The sequence below is a fragment of the Puma concolor genome, chromosome D4, assembly GCF_028749965.1.
Source record: "Puma concolor isolate L17-30 chromosome D4, mPumCon1.1.hap2, whole genome shotgun sequence".
Classification (NCBI taxonomy): domain Eukaryota; kingdom Metazoa; phylum Chordata; class Mammalia; order Carnivora; family Felidae; genus Puma; species Puma concolor.
Genome location: NC_141679.1, coordinates 90182609 through 90210477, shown reverse-complemented (window position 1 = coordinate 90210477; position 27869 = coordinate 90182609). Strand labels below are relative to the sequence as shown.

Genomic DNA, 27869 nt, shown 5'->3' with positions numbered 1-27869 from the left:
ACCTTGTTAGAATGGAGAGCCATTCTCAGGACCACAGCTGACTGGACCGGTGTACCAGGCATGACGCAGGGACACCGACATAGAGCGGTCTAGGCTGTCTGGCACTGTGCTCCCCAGTCAGGGTGCCCTTACCACACAGGGCCCAGTTGATCCTCCGCTGGTGGGCGATAAAATTGGGGGCAGAACGAGTAAGCAGAAAATGCACATTCCAAAAATGCTGCAAGACCACAGACGGAGATAGTGGGCCCAAACCAGGAGACAGGAGAGGAGACAGAAGCTTCTAGTGAAGCAGCCCCAGGAGAAGCGGGTCTAGAGAGAAGCGGCATCACATCTCAGAGGGGCCACACGACGTGAGTGACAGATGGGCCCTTGACAGAGCTGCCTTTGTGTGAACAGCATCCCTGGGAGGGGCAGGCGTGGGAGCCCCCAGAGGCCGGCTGTGGACAGATGTGCCGCTCGCCCTGAAACTGAGCCAGGAAGTAGCAACACCCGCCCGGGGGCAGCTTGCTGTTTATTGACCAGACACGGTGGCCTTGGTTTCTGGACATGGAGTCGACATGAGAGAGCCTGTCTCCTAGGAAGGGGCCAGGGCTCAGGACGATCAGCCAGGAGCGACGAGGAGAGGGACGACGCCACACTCAGCTCCCTGACAGGGAAAAGGACACACCAGCAGCTTTGCCCCACGGACACCAGGCTGGGCTGGAGGTGGGAGGAGGCCGGAGTTTGCAACGTCCTTCCAGATGGCTCCGAGGACGAGAGCCCCGGTCCCTTGGGTGGTCTGCCGGGTGTAAGGTGAAGGCAAGGGCCATCGGGGCCCAGCCAGCCCAGTCCCAGAAAGACCTCGGGAGGAAGCACAGGACACGGAGCTCCAGTGGGCCTCCGTCCCACCGCTGGGCCTGGGCTCTGGAGCCACTCCGGTGTAGGACGCTGCCTGAGGCCACCCGTAGGGGCTGAGGCCCAGCCACAGATGTGCCAAGGGCTGCAGACCCCACCTTCTTCTGGCCCTGGGGCCCCTCTGGAGGCAACAGATGGCCACCGGCAGGGATCAAAGTCCACAGGAAGCGTCTGGCCAGGCTGGGTGTCCTTGTGCATCCAGGCATCTGAAAGGAGCCTGCGGCCCTCAGGGGAGGTACAGGGCCACGACCACGTAGATGACCCAGCTGGTGGATACAAAGACCCCAAAGAGCAGGCTGAAGAGCACGAGCGAGCGGGCCTTGCGGGAAGCCTCCTCGGCCTGGGCCAGGTCCCCCCTGCTCAGGGCCGCACGCGTCTGCAACGAGACGGAGGCAGGGAGTGGACGGGAGCCCCCGAGACCCCCCACGTGCCACCAGCAGGGCCAGGCCCCAGCACACAGCCTGGAATGCGGACAGCCCGAGATGCTCAGGACCCGCCCGGCCACCTCACGTGAAGGAGCAGTGACAACAGAGGCCACGGGCGTGCACACTCAGCCTCTCCTACAACCCTCACGACAGCCCTGAGACCGGGGTCACTGCTGCCCCCACCGTGCAGATGAGGAAACAAAGGCCCACCCAGGGCCACACAGCTAGCGGCGGAGTCAGAACTCACAGGCAGGCTGTGGCCTCCAGACTCCCACCTCCGAGCGGTCCTGAGAGCTGCCTTCTCCCCACCGTCCTGGTTTATGATGGGGGAGCCTGACCAGCGCGGGGAGGTCAGGGCCCGGCCAGGTCTGCCGTGGGCAGAAGCCCCCAGGGGCTGGCCTACTCCGTTAGAACATCCTCACACCAGCGTCACCAGGTCCCCAGGGTACCCCCTCCCTGGTAACGGTCAGCGATGTCAGGAGGGAGGAAGAAAGCTATGCAGATAATGGATGGACTGAAGGACAGGTGGAAGGTGTTGGACAGACAGGGAGAGGCGGACAGGTGAGTTAATAGATGAATAGAGGGGTGGGTGGGAGGGTGGTTGGACAGAAGGAAACGGAGGGATGGGTCCATGGACGGATGAGGAGCTAGAGGGATGGGGGCGGAGGGCTACAAGAGACAAGTGGATGGACGGAGGACTGTCTCTACCCCGTCAAACACAAGCCCCCACTGAGGCAGGCAGTTCCTGGGGCCTTATCAATCATTCACACCTTCACTGTAAACTGGTTTAGCTGACTTTTCCAGAGCAGATCTTGAGTGGCACGGGACAGAGACAGGAGAGGGGAGGAGGTGTCCATCCAAGAGGGGCCAGGACCGCAGGGTCAACCGAGCACTGTTTTCCCAATTCCCGCCACCCTCCCGAGACACCCAGTGGCCGGGACAGGGGGGCAGGGACTGTGTGGGCCTCGCCGGGGCTCTTCCCCCCTCACCTACCTCGTGGGAATAGACGATAGCGATGAGCCCCGTGAGGAGGCAGCAGAAGAGGGTCACGAGCACGGACTCCATCATGTAGTCCTTGGGCAGGGGCCTGTGCTCCACCAGGGGCGGGGCGGGCATGCTGGCCATGGGGCTGTTGTACTGCAGGGGCAGAGGCCGCGGCCAGTGAGGGAGCCAGCCCAGCCTCCAGACACCGCAGTGAGGACACGGCCATGGGGGCCACCGGAGGGTCCCCCCCTCCACCCCCGACTCCCGCCCAGTGAGGCTGTGGGTCACCACGGGGCCGGGTCAGGGCCCCCGTCTGCCTTCTCCCTCTGCACTCCCTGGCCCCCTGGCCCCCAGGAGTCCTGTCACTTGTGCCCTCCACCAACTGCTCAGTCCAGGGTGAGCCGTGGCGGTGCCCCCCCATCCTGACTGGGCTCCCCACCACCAGGGACCTCTAAGCTCTCCTCCACGGGCATCCCAGGATTTTTTGGTTTTTCTACAAATCTCACCAAGTCATCTCCCACCCAAAGGCCCCAGGGCCCCTTACAATGGACCCCACCCCCCACCCTCCTTTCTTCCCTGAGTCGACCACCATCATTCCCAGAACAGCCGGGCCTGGCCACCCCCTACCCTGTGCCCAGAGCACCCCTCCTCATCCCTCAGAACTCAGCTCAAAAGCCCCACCTCTGGGAAGCCTTCCAGGCTTGCCCACCCCCCAGGCTGGCGTGACCTTCTCCTTTCCCTCATCTGGGCACCGAAGCCCCTCTGCAAGGGTCACTTAGGGTGACTTTTGGTCACCTGCGTCCCCAACTCTCCCCACCCTCCACCCCCACTGGGGAGGGAGGAGGGGCAAGAGAAGTGAGACAGCGCGACAGGGGAGACCCGGGGTCAGGGGTACAAGGCACTCACCACCGGGAACGATGCAAAGAGCGGTGGCGTGGTGGGCGCGGGGTACAGGGGCGCGGCCGGTGGCGGCGGGTACAGGGCCTGGGGCGAGGGGCCAGGCTGGAAGAGGACGGGCCCCTGCGGGAAGGGCGGGTAGAGCAGGTGCACTGCCTTGGGGTCCGGCGGTGCGTAGGGCGGGGGCTCGCCCACGAAGCCGATGTTGGGCACCCCTCCGACGGCCACCTTGGGCCCCAGTCTGGCCTCGCCCGTGGCCTCGGCCTCGGGAGGGGCCGCCGTGGAGGCCTCGGCCTGGGACTCAGCCCGGGGCTCCTCCGGGGCCGGGGAGCTGCCCGCATCCACGGCCACTTCCTCACTGGGCCCTCCGTCCTCATCCAGGAGCTGAGGGCGGCGCGGGAGCTGGGGCAGCGCGGGGCCGCGGGGATCCTGGGGGGCTGCGGGGCCGCCGCCCCCTTTTGCGTCCGCTCCTGGGAAGAAACGCCAGGGACAGTGAGCAGGTGGGACTCCTCCCCGTGAGCCGCAAGTCACAGCCCCTCCAGGGACAAAGTCACAGCGACGCTGCCCGTCCCCACCCTGCACATGCCCGCACTCAGGCCTCTCCCGGCTGGGCTGGCTGGGCGCTGGAAGGATCCACCCGAAGTGGAAGGGTGAGACGAGAAAACAGGCGCAGACGGGAAGGGTCTCCGGGCAGCCACACGGTCAGCACAGCACCAGGCAGGGATGGGACACAGGCCTTGGTCCCCATGGCGGCCGCTGGGTCCTGCCCCCACTGCCCTGTCCCTGGAAGACCGGACCAGTAAGGATCTTAGCCCCGGAGAGCTGGTCTGAGAGATGAGCCAAGCCAGAGTCCTGGCTTGTGAGGTAGGGAAGACAAGGTGCCCCAGGGTTGCCAGGCCCGGGCTAAGGATGGACTTCAAAGAGCCAGGAGGTCACTAAGGGCCAAGTGCCAGCTGAGGCACAGAGGGAACAGAAGCCTGAGAGGGGGCAGGGAAGGGGCAGCCAGCAGGGGTGGGGAAAGCCCGCCAGCTTCGGGAAGCAAGGGCCCAGGGGTCCTGAGCGGCCTTCCAGCCCCGGCCTGGCCTTCGGCACCCACCCCGGGGACTCCTGTGGAAATCCCTAAGGGAAGGCTCACTAAAATGGAGGCAGGAGGCCAGATGGCAGAGCTGTACCCTCGACATCAATTCCAGGAACAACTGTCGGTTACTGACAGAGCCCAGCAGAGGCACCCTCACCAGGAGACCATCGTGATCGCGGGCCCTGCATCTCCAACAAGAGACCCGCCACCCCAGCGACTCGGCCAGTGAGAAACCGCCCTCACCCTGAACTCCTTCCTGCCAATCTCCGGGTCAGGACAGCTCCTCCCAGCATCCTCCTCCCAAAATAATCCTCTTTGTAGGACTTGCCTGTGATTTTACCCCAGCTCGCACGTCCGGAGTTGCAATTCTCTACTCTTCCCGGATAAGCCCATTTTGCTGGTAAAGTAACGGGCTGTTATTTCTGAGGCTATCACTCCAGAGGCACCCAAGCAGGCTCTACAAGTCCCGAAGGTAGCCTGCTACTCCTCAGAGCACCCTGACAGCTGAGAACCTCTAAGTCTCAGGTGGGTTCCAGAGGAACGGCCTGCGAGAGGGACCTGGGTGGGCATTCAAGGCCCCACAGCAGGGTGGGCGGCCCAGGGCGTGGCTTTGGAGGTTTACTTCCTAAGTGTTCTTAAAGGTGACAAGAGATGGGGCGCCTGGGTGGCTCAGGCGGTTAACTGACTTCGGCTCAGGTCATGATCTCACGGCTCATGAGTTCGAGCCCCGGGTCAGGCTCTGTGCTGACAGCTCGGAGCCTGGAGCCTGTTTCAGATTTTGGGTCTCCCTCTCTCTCTACCCCTAACCCACTCGCATTCTGTCTCTGTCTCACTGAAAAATAAGTAAACATTAAAAAAAGTTTTTAAAAACTAAAATAAAAAATAAATCAAATTCTGTGGTAAAACAGGGGTGGGCTCCTGGCTGGCTCAGTCGGTGGCACATGCAACTTTTGACCTCAGAGTCATGAGTTTGAGCCCCATGTTGGGCATGCAGTTCACTTAAAAAAATAAATATAGGGGCAACTGGGGGGCTCAGTCAAGCGTCTGACTTCAGCTCAGGTCATGATCTCATGATTTGTGAGTTCAAGCCCCACGTCTCTGTGCTGACAACAGATAGCCCACTTCGGATCCTCTGTCTCTCTCTCAAAATAAATAAACATTTAAAAAATAAATAAATTTAAGTCTATCCCGGGCGCCTGGGTAGTTCAGTGAGTTGAGTGTCCGACTCTTGGTTTCAGCTCAGGTCGCGATCTCACAGTTTGTGGGTTTGAGCCCAGCATCAGGCTCCATGCTGACAGTGTGGAATCTGCTTGGAATTCTCTCTCTCTCCCCTTCTCTCTCTGCCCCTCTCCCGCCTGCTCTGTCTCTCTCTCAAGATAAATAAACTTTAAAATTTTTTTTTTAATTTTAAGTCTCTCTCTCCTATGGATGTAGACAAAGCACAAAAGAAAACCACCTGAAGACACAAAAGTGACCAAAAGCAGACAGACTGTGGAGTCAAACCCCATTCGTGAGTTCGAGCCCCGCATCGGGCTCTGTGCTGACAGCTCGGAGCCTGGAGCCTGCTTCAGATTCTGTGTCTCTCTCTATTTCTGCCCCTTCCCCACCCATACTCTGTCTCTCTCTCTCTCTCTCTCAAAAATAAATGATAAAACATTTAAAAAAATTAAACATGTCAGACCAGATGGACTTAGATCTACACAGAACATTCCACCCAAAACCAATAGAATACACATTATTCCCAAGTACACAAAGAACATTCACCATTACAGAATATATGTTAGGCCACAAACAAGTTTTTTTTTTTAAGTTTATTTATTTTGAAAGAGAGAGCGAGCACATAAGAAGGTGAGAGGCAGAGAGAAGGAAAGAGAGAATTCCAAGCAGGCTCCACATCACCAGCACACAGCCCAAGGTGGGGCTCAAACTCATGAACGGTGAGATTATGACCTGAGCCAAAACCAAGAGTCAGACACTTAATTGACAAGGCACCCCCACAAACAAGTCTTAATAAATTCAAGACTTCTATCTTACCAAAGATCTTCTTGAACCACAGTGGTATGAAACTAGAAAGCAATTACAGGAGGAAAACTGGAAAATTCACAAATATGTGGAGATTCAACAACATGCTGCTGAACCACCAATGAGTCAAAGGTGAAATCAAAAGGCAAATTAAAAAATACCTCATGATGAATATATAAATACAACAGATTTCCTGTATGGGATGGGATGCAGCCAAAGCAGTTCTGAGAGGAAAGTTCACAGTAATAAATGCCTCATCAGAAGAACAAGAAAAATCTCAAATTAACATCCTGACTTTACAAGTCAGAGGAAAATTAGGGGAAACTAGAAGGAAAGAAATTAGGGGGAAAAGAACAAATAAAGCCCAAAGTTAGGAGAAGAAAGGAAATAACAAAGATCAGAGCAGAAATAAATAAAATAGAGACTAAAAAGGCAAGAGAAAAGATCAGTGAAATGAAGAGCTGGTTCTTTGAAAAGATAAACAAAATGGACAAACTTACAGCTAGACTCACAAAGGAAAAGACTCAAAATCAAAAACAAAAGATGTTACAACTGATACCACAGAAACACAAAGGATCGTAGAGACTACGATGAATAATTGTAAAGAGCCAACAATTTGACAACCTAGAAGAGATGAATAAATTCCTAGAAACATACAATCTACCAAGACAGAATCATGAAGATAAACAGAATCTGAACAGAATCATGTTCATCAAAAACCTCCCAACAAACAAAAGTCTAGAACCAGATGACTTCACTGGTGAATTCCAAATATTCAAAGAATTAATACCAATCCTTCTTAAATGCTTCCAAAAAATGGAAGAGAAGGGAACACTTCCACATTCATTTTATGAAGCCAGCATCACCCTGATATCAAAACCAGACAAGGATGCCACAAGAAAAGAAAATCACAGGCCAATGGCCCGGATTCACACAGATGCAAACGTCCTCAATAAAATGGTAGCAAACCAAATTCAACAATATATTAAAAGGATCATGCACCATGTCCCAAGTGGGATGGGATTCCAGGGATGGTTCAACATACACAAAAGTCAATATGATACACTCAATACATTAACAAAATGAAAGGGGAAAAATAAAGCACAAGATCCTCTCAACAGATGCAGGAAAAGTATTTGGCAAAAGTCAACATCCACTTATGATTAAAAAAAAAAAAAAACAACTCAACAAAAGTGGGTATAGAACACACCTCAGTATAATCAAGGCCACCATATAGGACAAGCCCACAGGTAGCATCTTACTTATTGGTGAAAAGCTGAAAGCTTTTCCTCTAAGATCAGGAACAAGTCAAGGATGCCCACTCTCACCACTTTTATTCAACATGGTATTGGAAATCCTAGCCACAGCAATTAGACAAGAAAAAGAAATAAAGGCATCCCCATTGAAAAGAAAGCAGTTGAGGCGCCTGGGTGGCTCAGTCAGTTGAGTGTCTGACTTCAGCTCAGGTCATGATCTCATAGTTTGTGGGTTTGAGCCCCATGTGAGGCTCTGTGCTGACAGCTCAGAGCCTGGACCCTGCTTCAGATTCTGTGTCTCCTTCTCTCTCTGGCCCTCCCTCCCCTGCTCATGTTCTGTCTCACTCTGTCTCCCAAAAATAAATGTAAAAAACAAATTTTTTTAAAGAAAAGAAAGAAGTAAAACTGTCACCATTTGCCGATGACATGATATTAACAGAAAACCCTAAAATCTCCGCCAAAACACTCAGAAATAATAAATGAATTCAGTGAAGTTGCAGGATACAAAATCAATAAACAAAAATCCATTTCATTTCTATCCACTAATAATGAACTGTCAGAAAGAGAAATTAAGAAAATAATCCATTTTGGGGCGCCTCGGTGGCTCAGTCAGTTGGGCATCCAGCTTTGGCTTACATCATGATCTCACGTTTGTGAGTTCGAGCCCCACGTCAGGCTCTGTGCTGACAGCTCAGAGCCTGGAGCCTGCTTCGGATTCTGTGTCTTCCCCTCTCTACACCCCTCCTCTGCTCATGTTCTGTGTCTGTCTTTCAATAATAAATAAACATTAAATTTTTTTTTTAAAGATTTTTTTTTTTCAACGTTTATTTATTTTTGGGACAGAGAGAGACAGAGCATGAACGGGGGAGGGGCAGAGAGAGAGGGAGACACAGAATCGGAAACAGGCTCCAGGCTCTGAGCCATCAGCCCAGAGCCTGACGCGGGGCTCGAACTCACGGACCGCGAGATCGTGACCTGGCTGAAGCCGGACGCTTAACCGACTGCGCCACCCAGGCGCCCCTAAATTTTTTTTTTTTAAAAAGAAAATAATCCATTTAGAGGAGCCTGGCTGGTTCAGTTGGTGGAGCATGTGACTTGATTTTGGAGTTACAGGTTGGAGCCCCATACTGAGTGTAGAGATTACTTAAAAATAAAATCTTAAAAAAGAAAGAAAACAACCCATTTACAATTGCATCAAACAGAATATCTAATAATAATAATAATAATAATAATAATAATACCTAGGAATAAATTTATCCTTTTTTAAAGTAAACTCTACCCCCAACATGGGGCTTGAACTCAGAACCCTAAGATCAAGAGTAGCATGCTCTACCAACTGAACAAGCGAGGCGCCCCTAGGAATAAACTTAGGGGCACCTGGGTGGCTCAGGGTTAAGCATCCAACTCGGCTCAGGTCATGATCTCATGGTTTGTGGGTTCGAGCCCCGCGTCAGGCTCTGTGCTGACAGCTCGGAGCCTGGAGCCTGCTTCCAATTCTGTGTCTCCCTCTCTCCCTGTCCCTCCCCTGCTCACGCTCTGGCTCTCTCTCTCCCTCTCAAAAATAAACAAACATTAAAAAAATTTTTTTAACCATGAAGGTACAAGACCTATAAGCCAAAGATGAGAAGACATTAATGAAAGAAAATGAAGACAACGCAAATAAACGGAAAGCTATTCCACACTCATGGACTGGAACACTACTGTGAAAATACCCACACTACTGCCCAGAGTAACATATAGATTTAATGTAAGCAATCCCTATCAAAATCCCAACAGCATTTCCCACAGAAATAAAGTGATCCTAAGATGTGTATGGAACCGCAAAAGACCCTGAATAGCCAAAGCAATCTTGACAAAGAAAAACAAAGCATCACACTCCCTGATTTCACACTACATCACAAAGAGGTTGTAATTTAAAAAAAAAAAGGGGGGGGGGCACCTGGGTGACTCCATTGGCTGAGGTCCGACTTTTGGTTTCAGCTCAGGCCATGAGATCAAGCCCCGCATCAGGGCCCACACTCAGCGTGGAGCCTGCTTAAGATTCTCTCTTTCTCTGTCTCTCTCCCTCTCCCCCTCTCCCCCGATAGCGTGCTCTTTCTCTCTCAAAAACAAAAACAAAAAACCCCCAAAGACCCAGACACATAGATCAATGAAACAGCCCAGAAATAAACCCGTGCATATATCATCAACTGATTTACAGCAAAGGAGCCAAGAATATACAACAGAGAAATGAGCGCCTCTTTAATAAATGGCGTTGGGAAGACTGAACGGCCACGTGCCAAAGAAGGAACCATCCGCACTCTTACACCGCATGCAAGAATTAACTCAAAACAGAGTAAAGGCTTGAATTTAAGACCTGAAACCATAAAGCTTCTAGAGGAAAACATAGGCAGAAAGCTCCTTGACATCGGTCTCGGTGACGATTTTTTTGGATTAAACACAAAAAGCAAAAGCAACCAAAACACAAAGTAGCAAGCGGGACCACATCCAACTAAAAAGCTTCCCACACAGCAAAAGAAACCATCAACAAAGTGAAAAAGGCAATGTAGAGAATGGGAGGAAATACTGGCAAATCATGTATCTGAGAAGGGGCGAATATCCAAAATATGCAAACAATTCCTACAACTCAAGAGCAGAAAACATACAATCCAAGTAAAAAAAACAAAAACAAAAACAAAAACAAAAAATGTTAAGCAGGCTCCACGCCCCATGCAGGGCCTGAACTCACCACCCGGAGATCGAGACCTGACCTGAGATCAAGTATCGAGCCCGATACTGAGCCACCCAGGTGTCACCAGCAAACATTATTTAAAAAGGGAACCAAACGGAAATTTTCAACTAAAGCATATATAATAATACCTGAAGTTAAAAATGTACTGGCTGGCCTCAGTAGCAGAATGGAGAGAACAGGGGGGAGAAAAGGGTCTGTGAACCTGAACAGACACTAATCCAAAGAACGGAGAGAGGACGACGAAAGGAAAAAACAGGAAAAGAACGATACGTCAGGGGCCTGTGTGGCCACACAGGTCTGATGCATCATCGGTCAGGGAAGTCCCAGGAGAGATTTGGGGGAAAGATATATTTGAAGTACGACATAGCTGCCAACTTCACAAGTCTGGTGAAAAACAAATTTACAGATCCATAAAACTCAGAAAATCCAGAACAGGAACTCTGGGGGGGGGAACACTCAGCCTAAATACATCATCGCGTAACTTCTCGAAACCAACGATCATAATAAAGTCTTGAAAACAGGCAGAAGAAAATGGGAAAAATAATCCGAATTTCTATAAACATTCAATACGTGGCTAGGTCAGAAGACAGTAGCTTAGAGTCTGGCTTAGAGTGCCAAAAGGAAAGAAGGGCTGGGGCGCCTGGGTGGCACAGTCGGTTAAGCGTCTGACTTCAGCCAGGTCACGATCTCGCGGTCCGTGAGTTCGAGCCCCGCGTCAGGCTCTGGGCTGATGGCTCAGAGCCTGGAGCCTGCTTCGGATTCTATGTGTCCCTCTCTCTCTGCCCCTCCCCTCCTTGTTCTCTGTCTCTGTCTCTCTCTCAAAATTAAATAAGCATTAAAAACAAAAAAAATACAGGGGCGCCTGGGTGGCGCAGTTGGTTAAGCGTCCGACTTCAGCCAGGTCACGATCTCGCGGTCCGTGAGTTCGAGCCCCGCGTCAGGCTCTGGGCTGATGGCTCGGAGCCTGGAGCCTGTTTCCGATTCTGTGTCTCCCTCTCTCTCTGCCCCTCCCCCGTTCATGCTCTGACTCTCTCTGTCCCAAAAATAAATAAACGTTGAAGAAGGGCCAACCCAGAAAGTGAGACCTAAAAAAAATGTGCTTGAGGGATAAAGGTACGTACGTTTTAGCATTCTATCGTCCTATCACAAAGTAACCACAAACACAGTAGCTTAAAACCACCCGTCCGCCTCGTTATAATCACTAGGATTTAAAAAAGGGGCACTTGGGTGACTCGGTTGGTGGGGCACCGGCTCTTGATTTTGGTCATGATCTCACAGTGTCGTGAGTTCAAGTCCCACGTCGGGCGCTCTGTGCTGGTGGCACGGAACCTGCTTGGGATTCTCCTTCTCCCCCTGCCCCTCCCCGGCTTACGCTCTCTGTCTCTCTCGAAATAAACTTTAAAACATAATTTAAAAATTTTTTTTTTAATTAGAAAAACAAAAACAGAGGCCAGGACGTGGAGAAAACAGATCCTTGTACGGCTTCGGTAGGAACGTAAAAGGGTGCAGTCACTGTGGCAAAACACTGTTAACAGCAGTTCCTCAAAAAGGCAAAAACAGAATTTCTAGATGATCCAATTGTGCCACTCCAGGGTAGACAGCCCAAAGAATTGAGATCAGGGGCTACAGGAGACCTGTGGACACCCGTGTCCGTAGACGCAGTATTTACAGCTGCTAACACAGAGCAGCGGCCCAACTGCCTGCTGATGGATGATGTTTGGATAACAAACGCAGTCCATCCATACGATGGAATATTGCTCAGCCTTAGAAAGGAAGGAAATTCGGACACGCTCTACAACACGGAGTGGCCTTAAGGACATGATGCTAAGTAAAAGCAGCCAGTCGCAGGAAGACAAATACTGTGGCAGTCCAGGGATAGGAGGTCCCTAGGGTCATTAAGCTCAGAGACCAAAGGAGAGTGGTGGTCACCATGAGCTGGGGGGGGGGGGGGGGGCGCGCAGGGAGCTACTGTTTTGTTTTGTTTCTTAATTTTTTTTTTAACATTTATTTATTTTTGAGACAGAGAGAGAGCATGAACAGGGGAGGGTCAGCGAAAGAGGGAGACACAGAATCTGAAACAGGCTCCAGGCTCTGAGCCGTCAGCACAGAGCCCAACGTAGGGGCTCGAACCCACGGGCCACGAGATCATGACCTGAGCTGAAGTCGGACGCTCAACCCACTGAGCCACCCAGGCGCCCCACATCACAATTTTTTTTCTTTAATGAGGAAAAAATAACCAAAACGCCCATGTGTTAGCTCACAGTTCTGTGAGTCAGAAGTCCAGGCGGCTCAATTCAGGGTTTTAAGAAGGCCAACATCAAGGCATCAAGTGGACGGAGCTCCTATCTAGAGCTCTAGGGAAGAATCAACTTCCAGCTTCATTCAAATCGCTGGCCAATTCCAGTTCTGTGGGTCTGAGGCTCTCTGCCCCCAGAGGCTGCAAACAGTCCTTCCCATGTGACCCTCTCTGTCTCTGAAGCCAGGCACGGTACATCAGATCCTTCTCATGCTTCAAAATTCTCTTTCTTTCTGCTACCAGTTAGAGAGGTCTCTCTGCTTTTAAAGGACTCACCTGATTGGGTCAGGCCTACTCAGACAATCTCTGTATTTTAAGATCAGCTGACTTGGGACTTTAATTCCATCTGCAAAATCCTATCGTAGCAGCATCGAGATCAGTGTTCCTTTGACTAGCTAGGGGAGGGGGCTCTGGGGGTCATCCTTATTGTTCTGTGTACCACAAGTAAAACAAGCCATTCTCAGATGAAACAGGGAGGAGACCTTGCCAGAGACCTTCTGGAACAGAAAGGCTGAAAGTTGTTTGGGCTGAAAGAAGCGATACCAGAGAGAGACTTGGAAATTTTGGGTGAAGGAAAAACAATTATCGAGGTAAATATAAAAGATTATTTTTCCTCCTAAGTTTGTTAATATACATAGGACTGTTGAAAGCAAAAACCATAACATTTTATAGTGTTTTCTTTTTTTTTTTTTTATTTTTAAAAAATTTTTTTTTCAACGTTTATTTATTTTTCGGACAGAGAGAGACAGAGCATGAACGGGGGAGGGGCAGAGAGAGAGGGAGACACAGAATCGGAAACAGGCTCCAGGCTCTGAGCCATCAGCCCAGAGCCTGACGCGGGGCTCGAACTCACGGACCGCGAGATCGTGACCTGGCTGAAGCCGGACGCTTAACCGACTGCGCCACCCAGGCGCCCCTAAATTTTTTTTTTTTAAAAAGAAAATAATCCATTTAGAGGAGCCTGGCTGGTTCAGTTGGTGGAGCATGTGACTTGATTTTGGAGTTACAGGTTGGAGCCCCATACTGAGTGTAGAGATTACTTAAAAATAAAATCTTAAAAAAGAAAGAAAACAACCCATTTACAATTGCATCAAACAGAATATCTAATAATAATAATAATAATAATAATAATAATACCTAGGAATAAATTTATCCTTTTTTAAAGTAAACTCTACCCCCAACATGGGGCTTGAACTCAGAACCCTAAGATCAAGAGTAGCATGCTCTACCAACTGAACAAGCGAGGCGCCCCTAGGAATAAACTTAGGGGCACCTGGGTGGCTCAGGGTTAAGCATCCAACTCGGCTCAGGTCATGATCTCATGGTTTGTGGGTTCGAGCCCCGCGTCAGGCTCTGTGCTGACAGCTCGGAGCCTGGAGCCTGCTTCCAATTCTGTGTCTCCCTCTCTCCCTGTCCCTCCCCTGCTCACGCTCTGGCTCTCTCTCTCCCTCTCAAAAATAAACAAACATTAAAAAAATTTTTTTAACCATGAAGGTACAAGACCTATAAGCCAAAGATGAGAAGACATTAATGAAAGAAAATGAAGACAACGCAAATAAACGGAAAGCTATTCCACACTCATGGACTGGAACACTACTGTGAAAATACCCACACTACTGCCCAGAGTAACATATAGATTTAATGTAAGCAATCCCTATCAAAATCCCAACAGCATTTCCCACAGAAATAAAGTGATCCTAAGATGTGTATGGAACCGCAAAAGACCCTGAATAGCCAAAGCAATCTTGACAAAGAAAAACAAAGCATCACACTCCCTGATTTCACACTACATCACAAAGAGGTTGTAATTTAAAAAAAAAAGGGGGGGGGGCACCTGGGTGACTCCATTGGCTGAGGTCCGACTTTTGGTTTCAGCTCAGGCCATGAGATCAAGCCCCGCATCAGGGCCCACACTCAGCGTGGAGCCTGCTTAAGATTCTCTCTTTCTCTGTCTCTCTCCCTCTCCCCCTCTCCCCCGATAGCGTGCTCTTTCTCTCTCAAAAACAAAAACAAAAAACCCCCAAAGACCCAGACACATAGATCAATGAAACAGCCCAGAAATAAACCCGTGCATATATCATCAACTGATTTACAGCAAAGGAGCCAAGAATATACAACAGAGAAATGAGCGCCTCTTTAATAAATGGCGTTGGGAAGACTGAACGGCCACGTGCCAAAGAAGGAACCATCCGCACTCTTACACCGCATGCAAGAATTAACTCAAAACAGAGTAAAGGCTTGAATTTAAGACCTGAAACCATAAAGCTTCTAGAGGAAAACATAGGCAGAAAGCTCCTTGACATCGGTCTCGGTGACGATTTTTTTGGATTAAACACAAAAAGCAAAAGCAACCAAAACACAAAGTAGCAAGCGGGACCACATCCAACTAAAAAGCTTCCCACACAGCAAAAGAAACCATCAACAAAGTGAAAAAGGCAATGTAGAGAATGGGAGGAAATACTGGCAAATCATGTATCTGAGAAGGGGCGAATATCCAAAATATGCAAACAATTCCTACAACTCAAGAGCAGAAAACATACAATCCAAGTAAAAAAAACAAAAACAAAAACAAAAACAAAAAATGTTAAGCAGGCTCCACGCCCCATGCAGGGCCTGAACTCACCACCCGGAGATCGAGACCTGACCTGAGATCAAGTATCGAGCCCGATACTGAGCCACCCAGGTGTCACCAGCAAACATTATTTAAAAAGGGAACCAAATGGAAATTTTCAACTAAAGCATATATAATAATACCTGAAGTTAAAAATGTACTGGCTGGCCTCAGTAGCAGAATGGAGAGAACAGGGGGGAGAAAAGGGTCTGTGAACCTGAACAGACACTAATCCAAAGAACGGAGAGAGGACGACGAAAGGAAAAAACAGGAAAAGAACGATACGTCAGGGGCCTGTGTGGCCACACAGGTCTGATGCATCATCGGTCAGGGAAGTCCCAGGAGAGATTTGGGGGAAAGATATATTTGAAGTGCGACATAGCTGCCAACTTCACAAGTCTGGTGAAAAACAAATTTACAGATCCATAAAACTCAGAAAATCCAGAACAGGAACTCTGGGGGGGGGAACACTCAGCCTAAATACATCATCGCGTAACTTCTCGAAACCAACGATCATAATAAAGTCTTGAAAACAGGCAGAAGAAAATGGGAAAAATAATCCGAATTTCTATAAACATTCAATACATGGCTAGGTCAGAAGACAGTAGCTTAGAGTCTGGCTTAGAGTGCCAAAAGGAAAGAAGGGCTGGGGCGCCTGGGTGGCACAGTCGGTTAAGCGTCCGACTTCAGCCAGGTCACGATCTCGCGGTCCGTGAGTTCGAGCCCCGCGTCAGGCTCTGGGCTGATGGCTCGGAGCCTGGAGCCTGTTTCCGATTCTGTGTCTCCCTCTCTCTCTGCCCCTCCCCCGTTCATGCTCTGACTCTCTCTGTCCCAAAAATAAATAAACGTTGAAGAAGGGCCAACCCAGAAAGTGAGACCTAAAAAAAATGTGCTTGAGGGATAAAGGTACGTACGTTTTAGCATTCTATCGTCCTATCACAAAGTAACCACAAACACAGTAGCTTAAAACCACCCGTCCGCCTCGTTATAATCACTAGGATTTAAAAAAGGGGCACTTGGGTGACTCGGTTGGTGGGGCACCGGCTCTTGATTTTGGTCATGATCTCACAGTGTCGTGAGTTCAAGTCCCACGTCGGGCGCTCTGTGCTGGTGGCACGGAACCTGCTTGGGATTCTCCTTCTCCCCCTGCCCCTCCCCGGCTTACGCTCTCTGTCTCTCTCGAAATAAACTTTAAAACATAATTTAAAAATTTTTTTTTAATTAGAAAAACAAAAACAGAGGCCAGGACGTGGAGAAAACAGATCCTTGTACGGCTTCGGTAGGAACGTAAAAGGGTGCAGTCACTGTGGCAAAACACTGTTAACAGCAGTTCCTCAAAAAGGCAAAAACAGAATTTCTAGATGATCCAATTGTGCCACTCCAGGGTAGACAGCCCAAAGAATTGAGATCAGGGGCTACAGGAGACCTGTGGACACCCGTGTCCGTAGACGCAGTATTTACAGCTGCTAACACAGAGCAGCGGCCCAACTGCCTGCTGATGGATGATGTTTGGATAACAAACGCAGTCCATCCATACGATGGAATATTGCTCAGCCTTAGAAAGGAAGGAAATTCGGACACGCTCTACAACACGGAGTGGCCTTAAGGACATGATGCTAAGTAAAAGCAGCCAGTCGCAGGAAGACAAATACTGTGGCAGTCCAGGGATAGGAGGTCCCTAGGGTCATTAAGCTCAGAGACCAAAGGAGAGTGGTGGTCACCATGAGCTGGGGGGGGGGGGGGGGGGGCGCGCAGGGAGCTACTGTTTTGTTTTGTTTCTTAATTTTTTTTTTAACATTTATTTATTTTTGAGACAGAGAGAGAGCATGAACAGGGGAGGGTCAGCGAAAGAGGGAGACACAGAATCTGAAACAGGCTCCAGGCTCTGAGCCGTCAGCACAGAGCCCAACGTAGGGGCTCGAACCCACGGGCCACGAGATCATGACCTGAGCTGAAGTCGGACGCTCAACCCACTGAGCCACCCAGGCGCCCCACATCACAATTTTTTTTCTTTAATGAGGAAAAAATAACCAAAACGCCCATGTGTTAGCTCACAGTTCTGTGAGTCAGAAGTCCAGGCGGCTCAATTCAGGGTTTTAAGAAGGCCAACATCAAGGCATCAAGTGGACGGAGCTCCTATCTAGAGCTCTAGGGAAGAATCAACTTCCAGCTTCATTCAAATCGCTGGCCAATTCCAGTTCTGTGGGTCTGAGGCTCTCTGCCCCCAGAGGCTGCAAACAGTCCTTCCCATGTGACCCTCTCCGTCTCTGAAGCCAGGCACGGTACATCAGATCCTTCTCATGCTTCAAAATTCTCTTTCTTTCTGCTACCAGTTAGAGAGGTCTCTCTGCTTTTAAAGGACTCACCTGATTGGGTCAGGCCTACTCAGACAATCTCTGTATTTTAAGATCAGCTGACTTGGGACTTTAATTCCATCTGCAAAATCCTATCGTAGCAGCATCGAGATCAGTGTTCCTTTGACTAGCTAGGGGAGGGGGCTCTGGGGGTCATCCTTATTGTTCTGTGTACCACAAGTAAAACAAGCCATTCTCAGATGAAACAGGGAGGAGACCTTGCCAGAGACCTTCTGGAACAGAAAGGCTGAAAGTTGTTTGGGCTGAAAGAAGTGATACCAGAGAGAGACTTGGAAATTTCGGGTGAAGGAAAAACAATTATCGAGGTAAATATAAAAGATTATTTTTCCTCCTAAGTTTGTTAATATACATAGGACTGTTGAAAGCAAAAACCATAACATTTTATAGTGTTTTCTTTTTTAAGTTTATTTATTTGAGAAAGACAGAGAGAGTGCAAGAGGGGAGGGGCAGAGGTAGAGAAAGAAGGAGAATCCCAAGCAGGCTCCATCGGCGTGAAGCTCGACGTGGGACTTGAACTCACATAACTGTTAGATCATGACCTGAGCTGAAATCAAGAATTGGACGCTTAGCCAACTGAGCCACCGGGGTGCCCCTGGTGAGTTTTCTTTTTTTTTTTTTTTAATTTTTTTTTTTTAACGTTTTTATTTATTTTTGAGACAGAAACAGAGCATGAACAGGGGAGGGGCAGAGAGAGAGGGAGACACAGAATCCGAAACAGGCTCCAGGCTCTGAGCTGTCAGCACAGAGCCCAATGCGGGGCTTGAACTCACGGACTGTGAGATCATGACCTGAGCCGAAGTCAGACGCTTAACCGACCGAGCCACCCAGGTGCCCCCCCTGGTGAGTTTTCAATGGATGTAGATGTACTACACATGAAAACTATATGTAAAGCTTGACGGATGTGAGAGTAAAGAGACCTGTAAGGTTACAAAGGAACACTGACACAATATTAACTCTAAGCAGACTGTGAAGGGTTAGGTATGCTTCCTAATCCCTAGAGCAATCACTAAAATAATAGTAATAACAACATGATGTAGCCAAAACACCAAGATATAAATTTATTCAACGTTTATTTATTTTTGGGACAGAGAGAGACAGAGCATGAACGGGGGAGGGGCAGAGAGAGAGGGAGACACAGAATCGGAAACAGGCTCCAGGCTCTGAGCCATCAGCCCAGAGCCTGATGCGGGGCTCAAACTCCCGGACCGCGAGATCGTGACCTGGCTGAAGTCGTACGCCAAGATATAAATTTAAATGGAATATTAAAAAATATTCAAATACTGGGGCACCTGGCTGGGTCGGTCGGTAGAGTGTGCCACTCTTGATCTCAGGGTTGAGTTCAAGCCCCATGTTGAGTATAGAGATTAAAAATAAAATCTTAAAAATTTTTTTCAAATATTACCCAAACCGGGGGAAGGGATGGGACTAGGAGGTAAACCAGAGGAGCAAAACCATAGAGAAGACGAACAGAAAACAATAATAAAATTATAGACTTAAACGCAACCATATCAATAATTACATTAAATGTTGATGGTCTAAACATTCCAATTAAATATCAGAGATGGACAGAATAAATAAAAACCAAGACCTACAAGGCTACCTACAATAGACACTATTTATTTTTTTTAAACATTTATTTTTAAGACAGAGAGAGAGAGACAGAGCATGAACAGGGGAGGAACAGAAAGAGAGGGAGACACAGAATCGGAAGCAGGCTCCAGGCTCCGAGTCATCAGACCAGAGCCCGACGCGGGGCTCGAACTCACGGACCGCGAGATCGCGAGATCGCAACCTGAGCTGAAGTCGGACGGACGCTCAACCGATGAGCCACCCAGGCGCCCCTACAATAGACACTCTTTAAATAGAAAGACACACTAAGGTTGAAAGTAAATGAGTGGGAAGGATATGCCATACCAACAGTAAGCAAAAAAGGCTACAGGGGATTTTAAGATCAGATAGACTTCAAGACAGAGTATTATCAGTAATAAAGAGAACACTTCATAATGATAAAAGGGACAATTCGCCAGGAAGGCATGTGTGCCTCATAGCAGACCTTCAATATACATGAAACTAAAATTGAGAGATAAAAGGAAGAAGTACACAAAATATACAATTGAAATAAAAGATTTTAACACTCTTCTTACAGCAATTAATGGAATAACTGGACAAAACATCATTCGGGACATAATGGATCTGACCAATGCTATAAACTACCTTGATCCAACCACTGTTTACAGAATACAACATCCAATAATTGCAGACACTGTTCTTTTCGAGGACAAAAGGTACATTCACAAAAATCACATGCCAAGCCATCAAACAAGTCTCAATGTGAAAAAATATATATATTGAAATAACCCAAACTGTATTCTCTGACCATCCACAACAGGAGTACGTTAGAAACCAGTAACAATGATATATATAGGATAATACCTAATATATAAAAATCAAACAACATCAGGGCACCTAGGTGGCTCAGTCGGTTGAGCCTCTGACTTCGGCTCAGGTCATGATCTCCCAGTCCGTGAGTTCAAGCCCTGCATCGGGCTCTGTGCTGATGGCTCGGAGCCTGGAGCCTGCTTCAGATTCTGTGTCTCCCTCTCTCTGCCCCTCCCCTGCTTGCACTCTCTATGAAAAAAAAAATTTTTTTTAATAAAATTAGAATAAAAAGTAAACATACTTGAAAAGAATTCATGGATCAAAAATAAAATCATGAGGTAAATTAGAAAGCATTTTGAACTGAACGATAATGTAAAAACAAAGTATCAGTATGCGTGAGATCCAGCTAATGCAGTTCTTAGAGGGAGACATAGAACTTTAAATGACTACATCAGAGGGGGCATCTGGGTGGCTCAGCTGGATAAGCATCCAACTTTTGATCTTGGCTCAGGTCGTGATTTTGCAGTTTGTGGGTTCGAGCCCCACATCAGGCTCTGTAGTGACAGTGTGGAGACTGCTAGGGATTCCATCTCTCCCTCTCTGTCTGTCTCTCTCTCTCTCTCTCTCAGAATAAGTAAACAAACCTTAAAAAATAAATAAATGACTACATTAGAAAAAAAGGAAGGTCTCAAATCGGTCACCTAGAGTCCACCCTGGAATCTTGCTGGAAAAGGAAGACCAAAGTAAACGCAACATAGACAGAAGTATGAAACAATAAAGAACAAACATCAACAAAACAGGGGCACCTGACTAGCTCAGTCAGAAGAGCATATGACTCTCAATCTTGGGGTCATGCGTTCGAGCCCCATGTTGGGTACAGAGATTACTTTAAAAAAATGAAAGATATTCTTTAAAAAAAAAAAATCAATGAAATAGAAAACAGACAATAGAAAAAATCAACAAAGTCAAAAGATGGTTGAAAAGATCAAACTGACAAACCTCTATCTAGACTTAAGAAAAAGAGAACACAAATAGCCATGTCAGGAATGAAAAAGGGGTTATCATCACAGATCCTACAGATGTTAAAAGGAAATCAGGAGAATACAACTTTATGTCAACAAATCTGACAACGTAAATGAAAGAAATTTCTTTCTCTCTCCAACTCTCCAAAATTGACACAAGAACAAACAGGAAATCTGAATCGTATTTCTGTTAAATTTGTTACCAAAAACCAAAAAAAAACAAACAAAAAAACCCAAAACAAACAAAACTCTATGCCCAGATGGTTTCACTGTTAAAGTCTATCAAACATTCAAAGAAGAAAATAACAGCATTATAGTTGGGTTTTTTTAATAGAGGAGGTAAGATCACTGCCAAATTCAAGAAACTGCAAAACAAGGAATAAAACTCTCCTTGTCTGCAGATGATATGCTTGTTATGTACAGAATCCAGGAAATCGACACCAATTCCAAAAACAAATAAATGGATTTAATATGGTCAAAGGTTACAAGGTTAATATACAGAATCGATTATGTTCTTATGCACTAGTAGCAAATAATTAAAAAACAAAATTAAAACTAAAATCCAATTCACAGTAGCACCAACATAACTGGAAAATAAGTGGGAATAAAACGAACCAACGAATTCCAAAACATCTACACTGAAAATTACAAAGCACCGCTGAGAAATTAAAGAAGTCCTAAATAAATGGAAAGGTATATACCGTGTTCATTGTTCAGAACACTCAAACTGTTAAGATAACAATTCTCCCCACATTCATCTATAGATTCATTGCAGTCACAATAAAAATTCTAGCAGGCTTTTTTAAAATGCAGAAAGTGGGGCGCCTGGGTGGCGCAGTCGGTTAAGCGTCTGACTTCAGCCAGGTCACGATCTCGCGGTCCGTGAGTTCGAGCCCCGCGTCGGGCTCTGGGCTGATGGCTCAGAGCCTGGAGCCTGTTTCCGATTCTGTGTCTCCCTCTCTCTCTGCCCCTCCCCCGTTCATGCTCTGTCTCTCTCTGTCCCAAAAATAAACGTTGAAAAAAAAAATTAAAAAAAAAATAATAATAAAATAAAAAATAAAATGCAGAAAGTGACAAGCTCATTATAAAATTTTTATGAAAATGGGGTGCCTGGGTGGCTCCATTGGTTGAGCATCTGACTCTTGATTTCGGCTCAGGTCATATCTCAGGGTTTTGGGATCAAGCCTCATGTTGGGGTCTGTGCTGAGCATGGAGCCTGCTTGAGAGTCTCTCCCTCCCTCTCTCTGCTCCTCTCCTGCTCTAAAATAAAAATAAAATAAAATAAAAAAATAAAGGGATAAAATTTTTATGAAAATATAAAGCACCTAGAATAACCAAAACTATTTTCAAAGGGAAGGCAAAATTGGAAGACTCTACCTGATTTCAAGACTTACTATAAACCCATCACAGACCAGATGGTTCATTACTAATGAAATAATAGACACATACATCAATAGAGCATTAAAATATGAGAGTGTAGAAAGACACACACATATCTGGTCAGTTGATTTTTGCCAGAGTTTCTTGGTCAGTTGATTTTTGGCTGAGTTTCCAAGGCAATTCAGTGGAGAAGGAAAGCCTTTTTCATAACTGGTATAGGATCAGGGCGCCTGGGTGGCTCAGTTGGTTAAGTGTCTAACTTTGGCTCAGGTCATGATCTCATGGTTTATGAGTTTGAGCCCTGTATCCGGTTCTGTGCGGGCAGCTCAGAGCCTGGATCCTGCTCTGTGTCTCCCTCTCTCTCTGTTCTCCTCTGCTTACACGCTGTCTCTCTCTCTCTCTCTCTCAAAAATAAATTTCAAAAAATTTTAAAAAACAGGTTAAAAAAAACCATATAGGATCACCTGATTACCTGCAGGGAAAAAAGTGAATATTGACTCTTCCTCACAATATCCACAGGAATTAACTCCAAAGGGATCATAAACCTAAATGTAATACCTGAAACTATAAAACTCCTAGAAAAAACATGGCCGATCTGCGTGACCTTAGGATGAATAAAGATTTCTTATATATGACACCAAAAACATGATCCATAAGAGAAAAAAATTGGTAAACTGGACTTTAAAATTAAAAAAAAAAAAAACTTTTCCTCTTCAAAAGATATCATTAAGCTGCACAGCAGAGGAAACCACCAACAAAACTAAAAGACAACCTACCGAATGGAAGAAGATATTTACAAATGACATATCCAAAAAAGGATTAGTATCCAAAATACATAAAGAACTTATACAATTCAACACCAAAAAAAACCCAAATAATCTGATTAAAAATGGGTAGAAGACGTGAATAGACATTTCTTCAAAGACATACAGATGGACATACAGACACAAGAACAGATACTCAACATCACTCATCATCAGGGAAATGCAAATCAAAACTACAATGAGGTGTCACCTCACACCTGTCAGAATGGCTGAAATCAACAACACAAGGAACAACAAGGGGTGCCTGTGGCTCAGTCGGTTGGGTGTCTGACTTTGGCTCAGGTCACGATCTCACAGTTCCTGAGTTCAAGTGCCACATCGGGCTCTCTGCGGTCAGTGCAGAGCCCGCTTTGAATCCTCTGTCCGCCCCCCTCTCTGCAGCTCCCCCACTCATGCTCTCTCAGAAATAAACATTACAAAAAAGAAGAAACGTGTTGGCAAGCATGTGGAAAAAGAACCCTCTTGCACTGTTGGTGGGAACGTAAACCGATGCAGCCGCTGTGTTAGACAGTACGCAAGCGCCTCAAAAGAAAGCAAAAACGGAACTACCCTACGATCCAATAATTGCACTACTGGGCATTCCCCCCAAAGAATACAGAAGCACTAACTCAAAGGGGTACATGCACCCCTGTGTTGAGCGCAGCATTGTTTACAACAGCCAACTTAGGGAAGCAGCTCAAGGGTGCATCAATAGATGAACGGATGAAGAAAATGTGGTACATACGTACAATGCAATATCACTCGGCCATCAAAAGAATGAAATCTTGCCATTTGCAACCACGAAGATGGAGCCAGAGTGTATTAAATGAAACAAGCCAGAGAAAGACAAATACCGTATGATTTCACTTGCATGTGGAACTTCAGAAATAAAACAAAGGAGCCGGAGGGGGCGAGGGGGACGAAAAGAGAGAAAGAGGGAGACAAACCAAAAAACAGACTCTTAACTATAGGAACACACACACGGTTACCAGAGGGGAGGTGGGTGACGGGTGTGAAACAGGTGACAGGGATTAAGAGGTCACTTACCCTCGATGAGCACTGAGTACGGAATTGTTGAATCGCTAGATTATACACCTGCAGCTCATATAACACTACACTGTGCTAATATTAACTACACTGGGTTGTTTTTTTTTAACCCAGTATTAAAAAAGGATGATATCACTAAACACATACAAAGGCAAGTCAGAGTGAGAGAAAATATTCACAACACGTTATCAGACAAAGGAGTTTTATCAACAATGTATAAACAACTCTAACAACTCAGTAGGTCAAATATCCCAATGAGAAAATGGCGGGAATATTTGCGAACGCTTCACCCAAGAGGACATCCAGATGACCCGTAAGCGCATAAGAGGATGCCCCATGTCACTGGTCACCAGAAATGCCGTCAGAATTGGAAATGCCAACTCCAGGCAGGAGGCAGCACCACGCACCCATTAGAAAGGCTGGAACAACAGCGAACCCGGGCCGAGCGAGCTTTGGCGAGTATGGACAACACCCGCAGCTCTCAGGTACCACAGCGGGGAGTAAAGACAGGGCAACCACTTGGGAAACACTTAGTCGGTTCTTCTGAAAGTGAAGCATACATCCGCCATATCATCCAGCTGTTCCACTCACAGCCACTTACCCAAGAGGAACAAAAAATACGACCACACAGGCTTGTGCACAAATATTTCCAGCTGCTTGAGAAACATACACGCTTGCCACTTGACGCAGCTGAGTTCCGGTTAGTTGGTTACACAGCATAAGCCAACTACTGACCAACAGAGAAGGGTTCCCCTGGCAGCCAGAGCCGGGGCGTGGGACACGGCTGGAATGAGAGTGGAAGGGTGGGAAGGGGGCCGTGGGGACAAAGGGAGAGGGGACAGTGGCCTGAGCAGAAAGGAGGGCTGTGAGCAAGCGGCAGGATGCAGGCAGGACTGAGGAGGTACACCTGCCCGACGGCGTATAGAGGCAGGACGGGAGGGCGTCATCGGGAGTGACAGGCAGACCAGACCCCGATCTCCTCCCTGAGCGTCCAGGGCAGAGCCCGCCTGCGGCCCTGGGACGAGGCTGGGTCCCAGCCAGGAGCTGGAGCTCAGGGACCAGGCCAGCCGGGCTGCTTCGCCTCCCTGTGCCTCCTCAGGTTTCTCATCCTTAAAATGGGGACAACACCACCTCTTGGGGGTGCTGTGGTGATTAGATGGGTGGTGATTAGATGGGGGCACGCCCAACAAGTGCTCAACTGACACCGGCTACTGTTAGCTGAGGTCAGGAAGAGCCTGGAAGATGAGGAAATGAGGTGTTCTGGCCAGTTTTGGGGGGGGGTCGTCTGTAAGGAACAGGGGAAATGAAATCGAGAAGAAATGAAGTCGACCCTTAGAGCCAGAAAGATCTGTGACTTTTTGAAAAATGTTTATTGTGGGGGGGGGGGGGGGAGCAGGGGAGGGGCAGAGAGAGAGGGAGAGAGAGCATCTCTCCCTCCATGCTGTCAGCACAGAGCCCGACTTGAGGCTGGAACCCATGAACTGAGATCGTAACCTGAACTGAGACCAAGAGTTGGGCGCTTAACCGACTGAGCCATCCAGGCACCCCCAGTCTGACCCAGAGAGCTGGGCTCTTCCCAGAAGAGCAGGGAGGCAGGGGGGACCTAGCAGTTGCTGACCTACAGGAGGGTGGGGGTGGCCCAGATACTCCCCAGGGGGCACCAGCCAGACCCCAACCCGTGTTGAGGCCTTGTTAGAGGCTCCTGGGATTGCCAGTGCCCCCACCCCAGCCAAGGGCTGTTTCTGGAAGAACCGAGGCCACAACCACAAAGAGAACACAGGACAAAATGGGAAGTTGGGCTTGCTAAGGGGGAGCTGGCTGACTTAACTCAAATCCACGCCCCGCCCCCCACCGCAAACCACCTTGTGCGCATGGGATTCACGGAGGCAGCCAACCAACCACTCAAGCCCACCCTCCTATCGAGTACCTACTACGGACCAGCGCTCTAGGCCCGGAGACACGGTTCTGCACACAAATCCTACCCAAGCACCACGATTTCAGCAGGTCCGCCTGCCTGGGGGGGCTGCCGAGTGGGTGGAGCTCTGCAGGTCAAGACGTCGCAGCCAACGCTAAGGGCAGTGCAGGGAACAGCGGCCAGCGTCGCCGCGCATTTTTATGAGGTGCGGGGCCGCGGCTCGCAGACCGCTCGCCTGCACGAACACGGAGCTGGCGCAGCAAAAGCGTGAAGCCCGGCTGCGCCCCCCCCCCCCGCCCCCGAGGGCCCCCGACAAACGCTCCACGCCTCAGGCGCCTCATCTGTGCCACGAGCACTGCAAAGTCACAACCGTGGACCTGCGGCCAGCTCTGTGCGTGCCTCGCCGGCCATCGTCAGGTGCCCTACCGCCCAGGTGGGACGAGGGAGGCCGACGGCGGGGACCCGCAGCCCCGGCCGGACGCAGACGCATTCCGGGGGCCGGGGCCGCGTCGAGGCCGGCCGGCACTGCCCCGGTTATCCTAACAAAACCCGCAGCTTTCCGGGGGGGCCCCGCCGGGGCAAATACCTGGCCCGATGGCGCGGAGATAGGGCTGCGGAGTAAATCAATCAGCCGGCGGGGCTGCTGGGCCCGCGGCCTCGGGTTCTCGGGTTCTCGACACCCGAGCCTCCTCGGACATTCCAGCCGCTCCGAGGGCGGGGGCGGGGCGGCGCCGGGGGTCCGGCTGCGCTGGGAGCCAGGTGCGCCCCCCACCCCGGGCCCAGCGCCAGCCTGGGGCTCCCGGGGGCGGGGGGGAGGGGGGGGCGTCGGAGTTCCGGAACGAGCTTCCCCGGCCCCGTCCTTGTCCGCCCGTCTCTGCTCCGCCCCGCACCGCGTCCCGTGGCGCCCGCCTCCGTGGGGTCTCTTCCCTCCGCGTGTCCCTCCCCGCCCAGGGCCCCCTGCCCTCCCTCTAAGGACTTCGGCCTGGCCCGAGGGGTGCGCGCTCACCAGGGGAAGGAGGGGCGCGGCGAGGAAAGTGGAAAATGCTCCCCCCCAATCGCCCCACTCGGGGCACCTGCTGCCCGCCCTCCCGCAGGGGCGCCCACGGGGCTGCAAGGGGGCACCGCCTGAGTTGCCAGAACTTAACACGGCGGCCTCCCGGTCTCCCCGGTTCTGGGCCGGGGTGGGGGGGGGATCCCAGGGCCGGGTCGGGGACGCGGGCCCGCCCCGCCCCCCGCCGCGGCGCCGGGACCCCGGGAGCCCTCACCTGCGTCCATGGCGCGCCCCGCCGGCTGCCCGCGCCCCGCCTCCCGCCGCCGTCGGGCCGGGCTCGCCTGGCGCCGCGGGCTCGGGTTTCCTGCTGGCGGCCGCGCGGCTGGTTAATGATTGACCGCCCTGATGGCCGGCGGCTGCGTCCGCAGGTGGCCCCGCGCGCCGAGCGGGGGTGGGGGGGCGGCAGCGGGGAGGGGCCGGGGTCCTCGCGAGTGCCCCCCTCCCGCCCCCAAGTGCAGGAGGCCGGCGGGACCGCAGGGCCCACGAGCGCAGGGGGAATCGCGGCTGCCCGACCTGCCTTTTCATCTTTCCCAGCAAGAAATGCCCGAAATGGAGAGTTTTCACGTGAAATCCCCTGAGTTTTCAAACGTGTGCGCGACTTCTAGCCCCGAGGCTTGCCAGCCCGGGGAAGCCGAAGCCGGGCTGCCCGGCAAAGCCAGACGGCTTTTTCAGTTCCTAGCTGCGCTTCCCAGGGCGACAGGAA

The 27869-nt window shown here is 49.5% G+C and overlaps 1 protein-coding gene across 1 annotated transcript; it reads right to left on the bottom strand.

Moving 5' to 3' along the window:
• Positions 1-480: 480 nt before the first annotated feature.
• Positions 481-27466, bottom strand: PRRT1B (proline rich transmembrane protein 1B). Its single transcript, XM_086684329.1, has 4 exons — positions 27381-27466; positions 3210-3670; positions 2313-2456; positions 481-1270 (listed from the first exon to the last, which is right to left on the bottom strand). Exons 1-4 carry the CDS (start codon positions 27388-27390, stop codon positions 1121-1123), a joined length of 765 nt encoding a protein of 254 aa, XP_086540455.1. The 5' UTR covers positions 27391-27466; the 3' UTR covers positions 481-1120.
• Between the last annotated feature and the right edge of the window lie 403 nt (positions 27467-27869).

Bases quoted from the DNA above. Each gene is read 5' to 3' on its own strand.
- PRRT1B (XM_086684329.1), bottom strand. The intron at 2,457-3,209 runs GTGAGTGCCTTG...CTGCCCCTGCAG, and splicing joins TCTTTGCATCGTTCCCGGTG to TACAACAGCCCCATGGCCAG. The intron at 1,271-2,312 runs GTAGGTGAGGGG...GTCTCGTTGCAG, and splicing joins CTATCGTCTATTCCCACGAG to ACGCGTGCGGCCCTGAGCAG.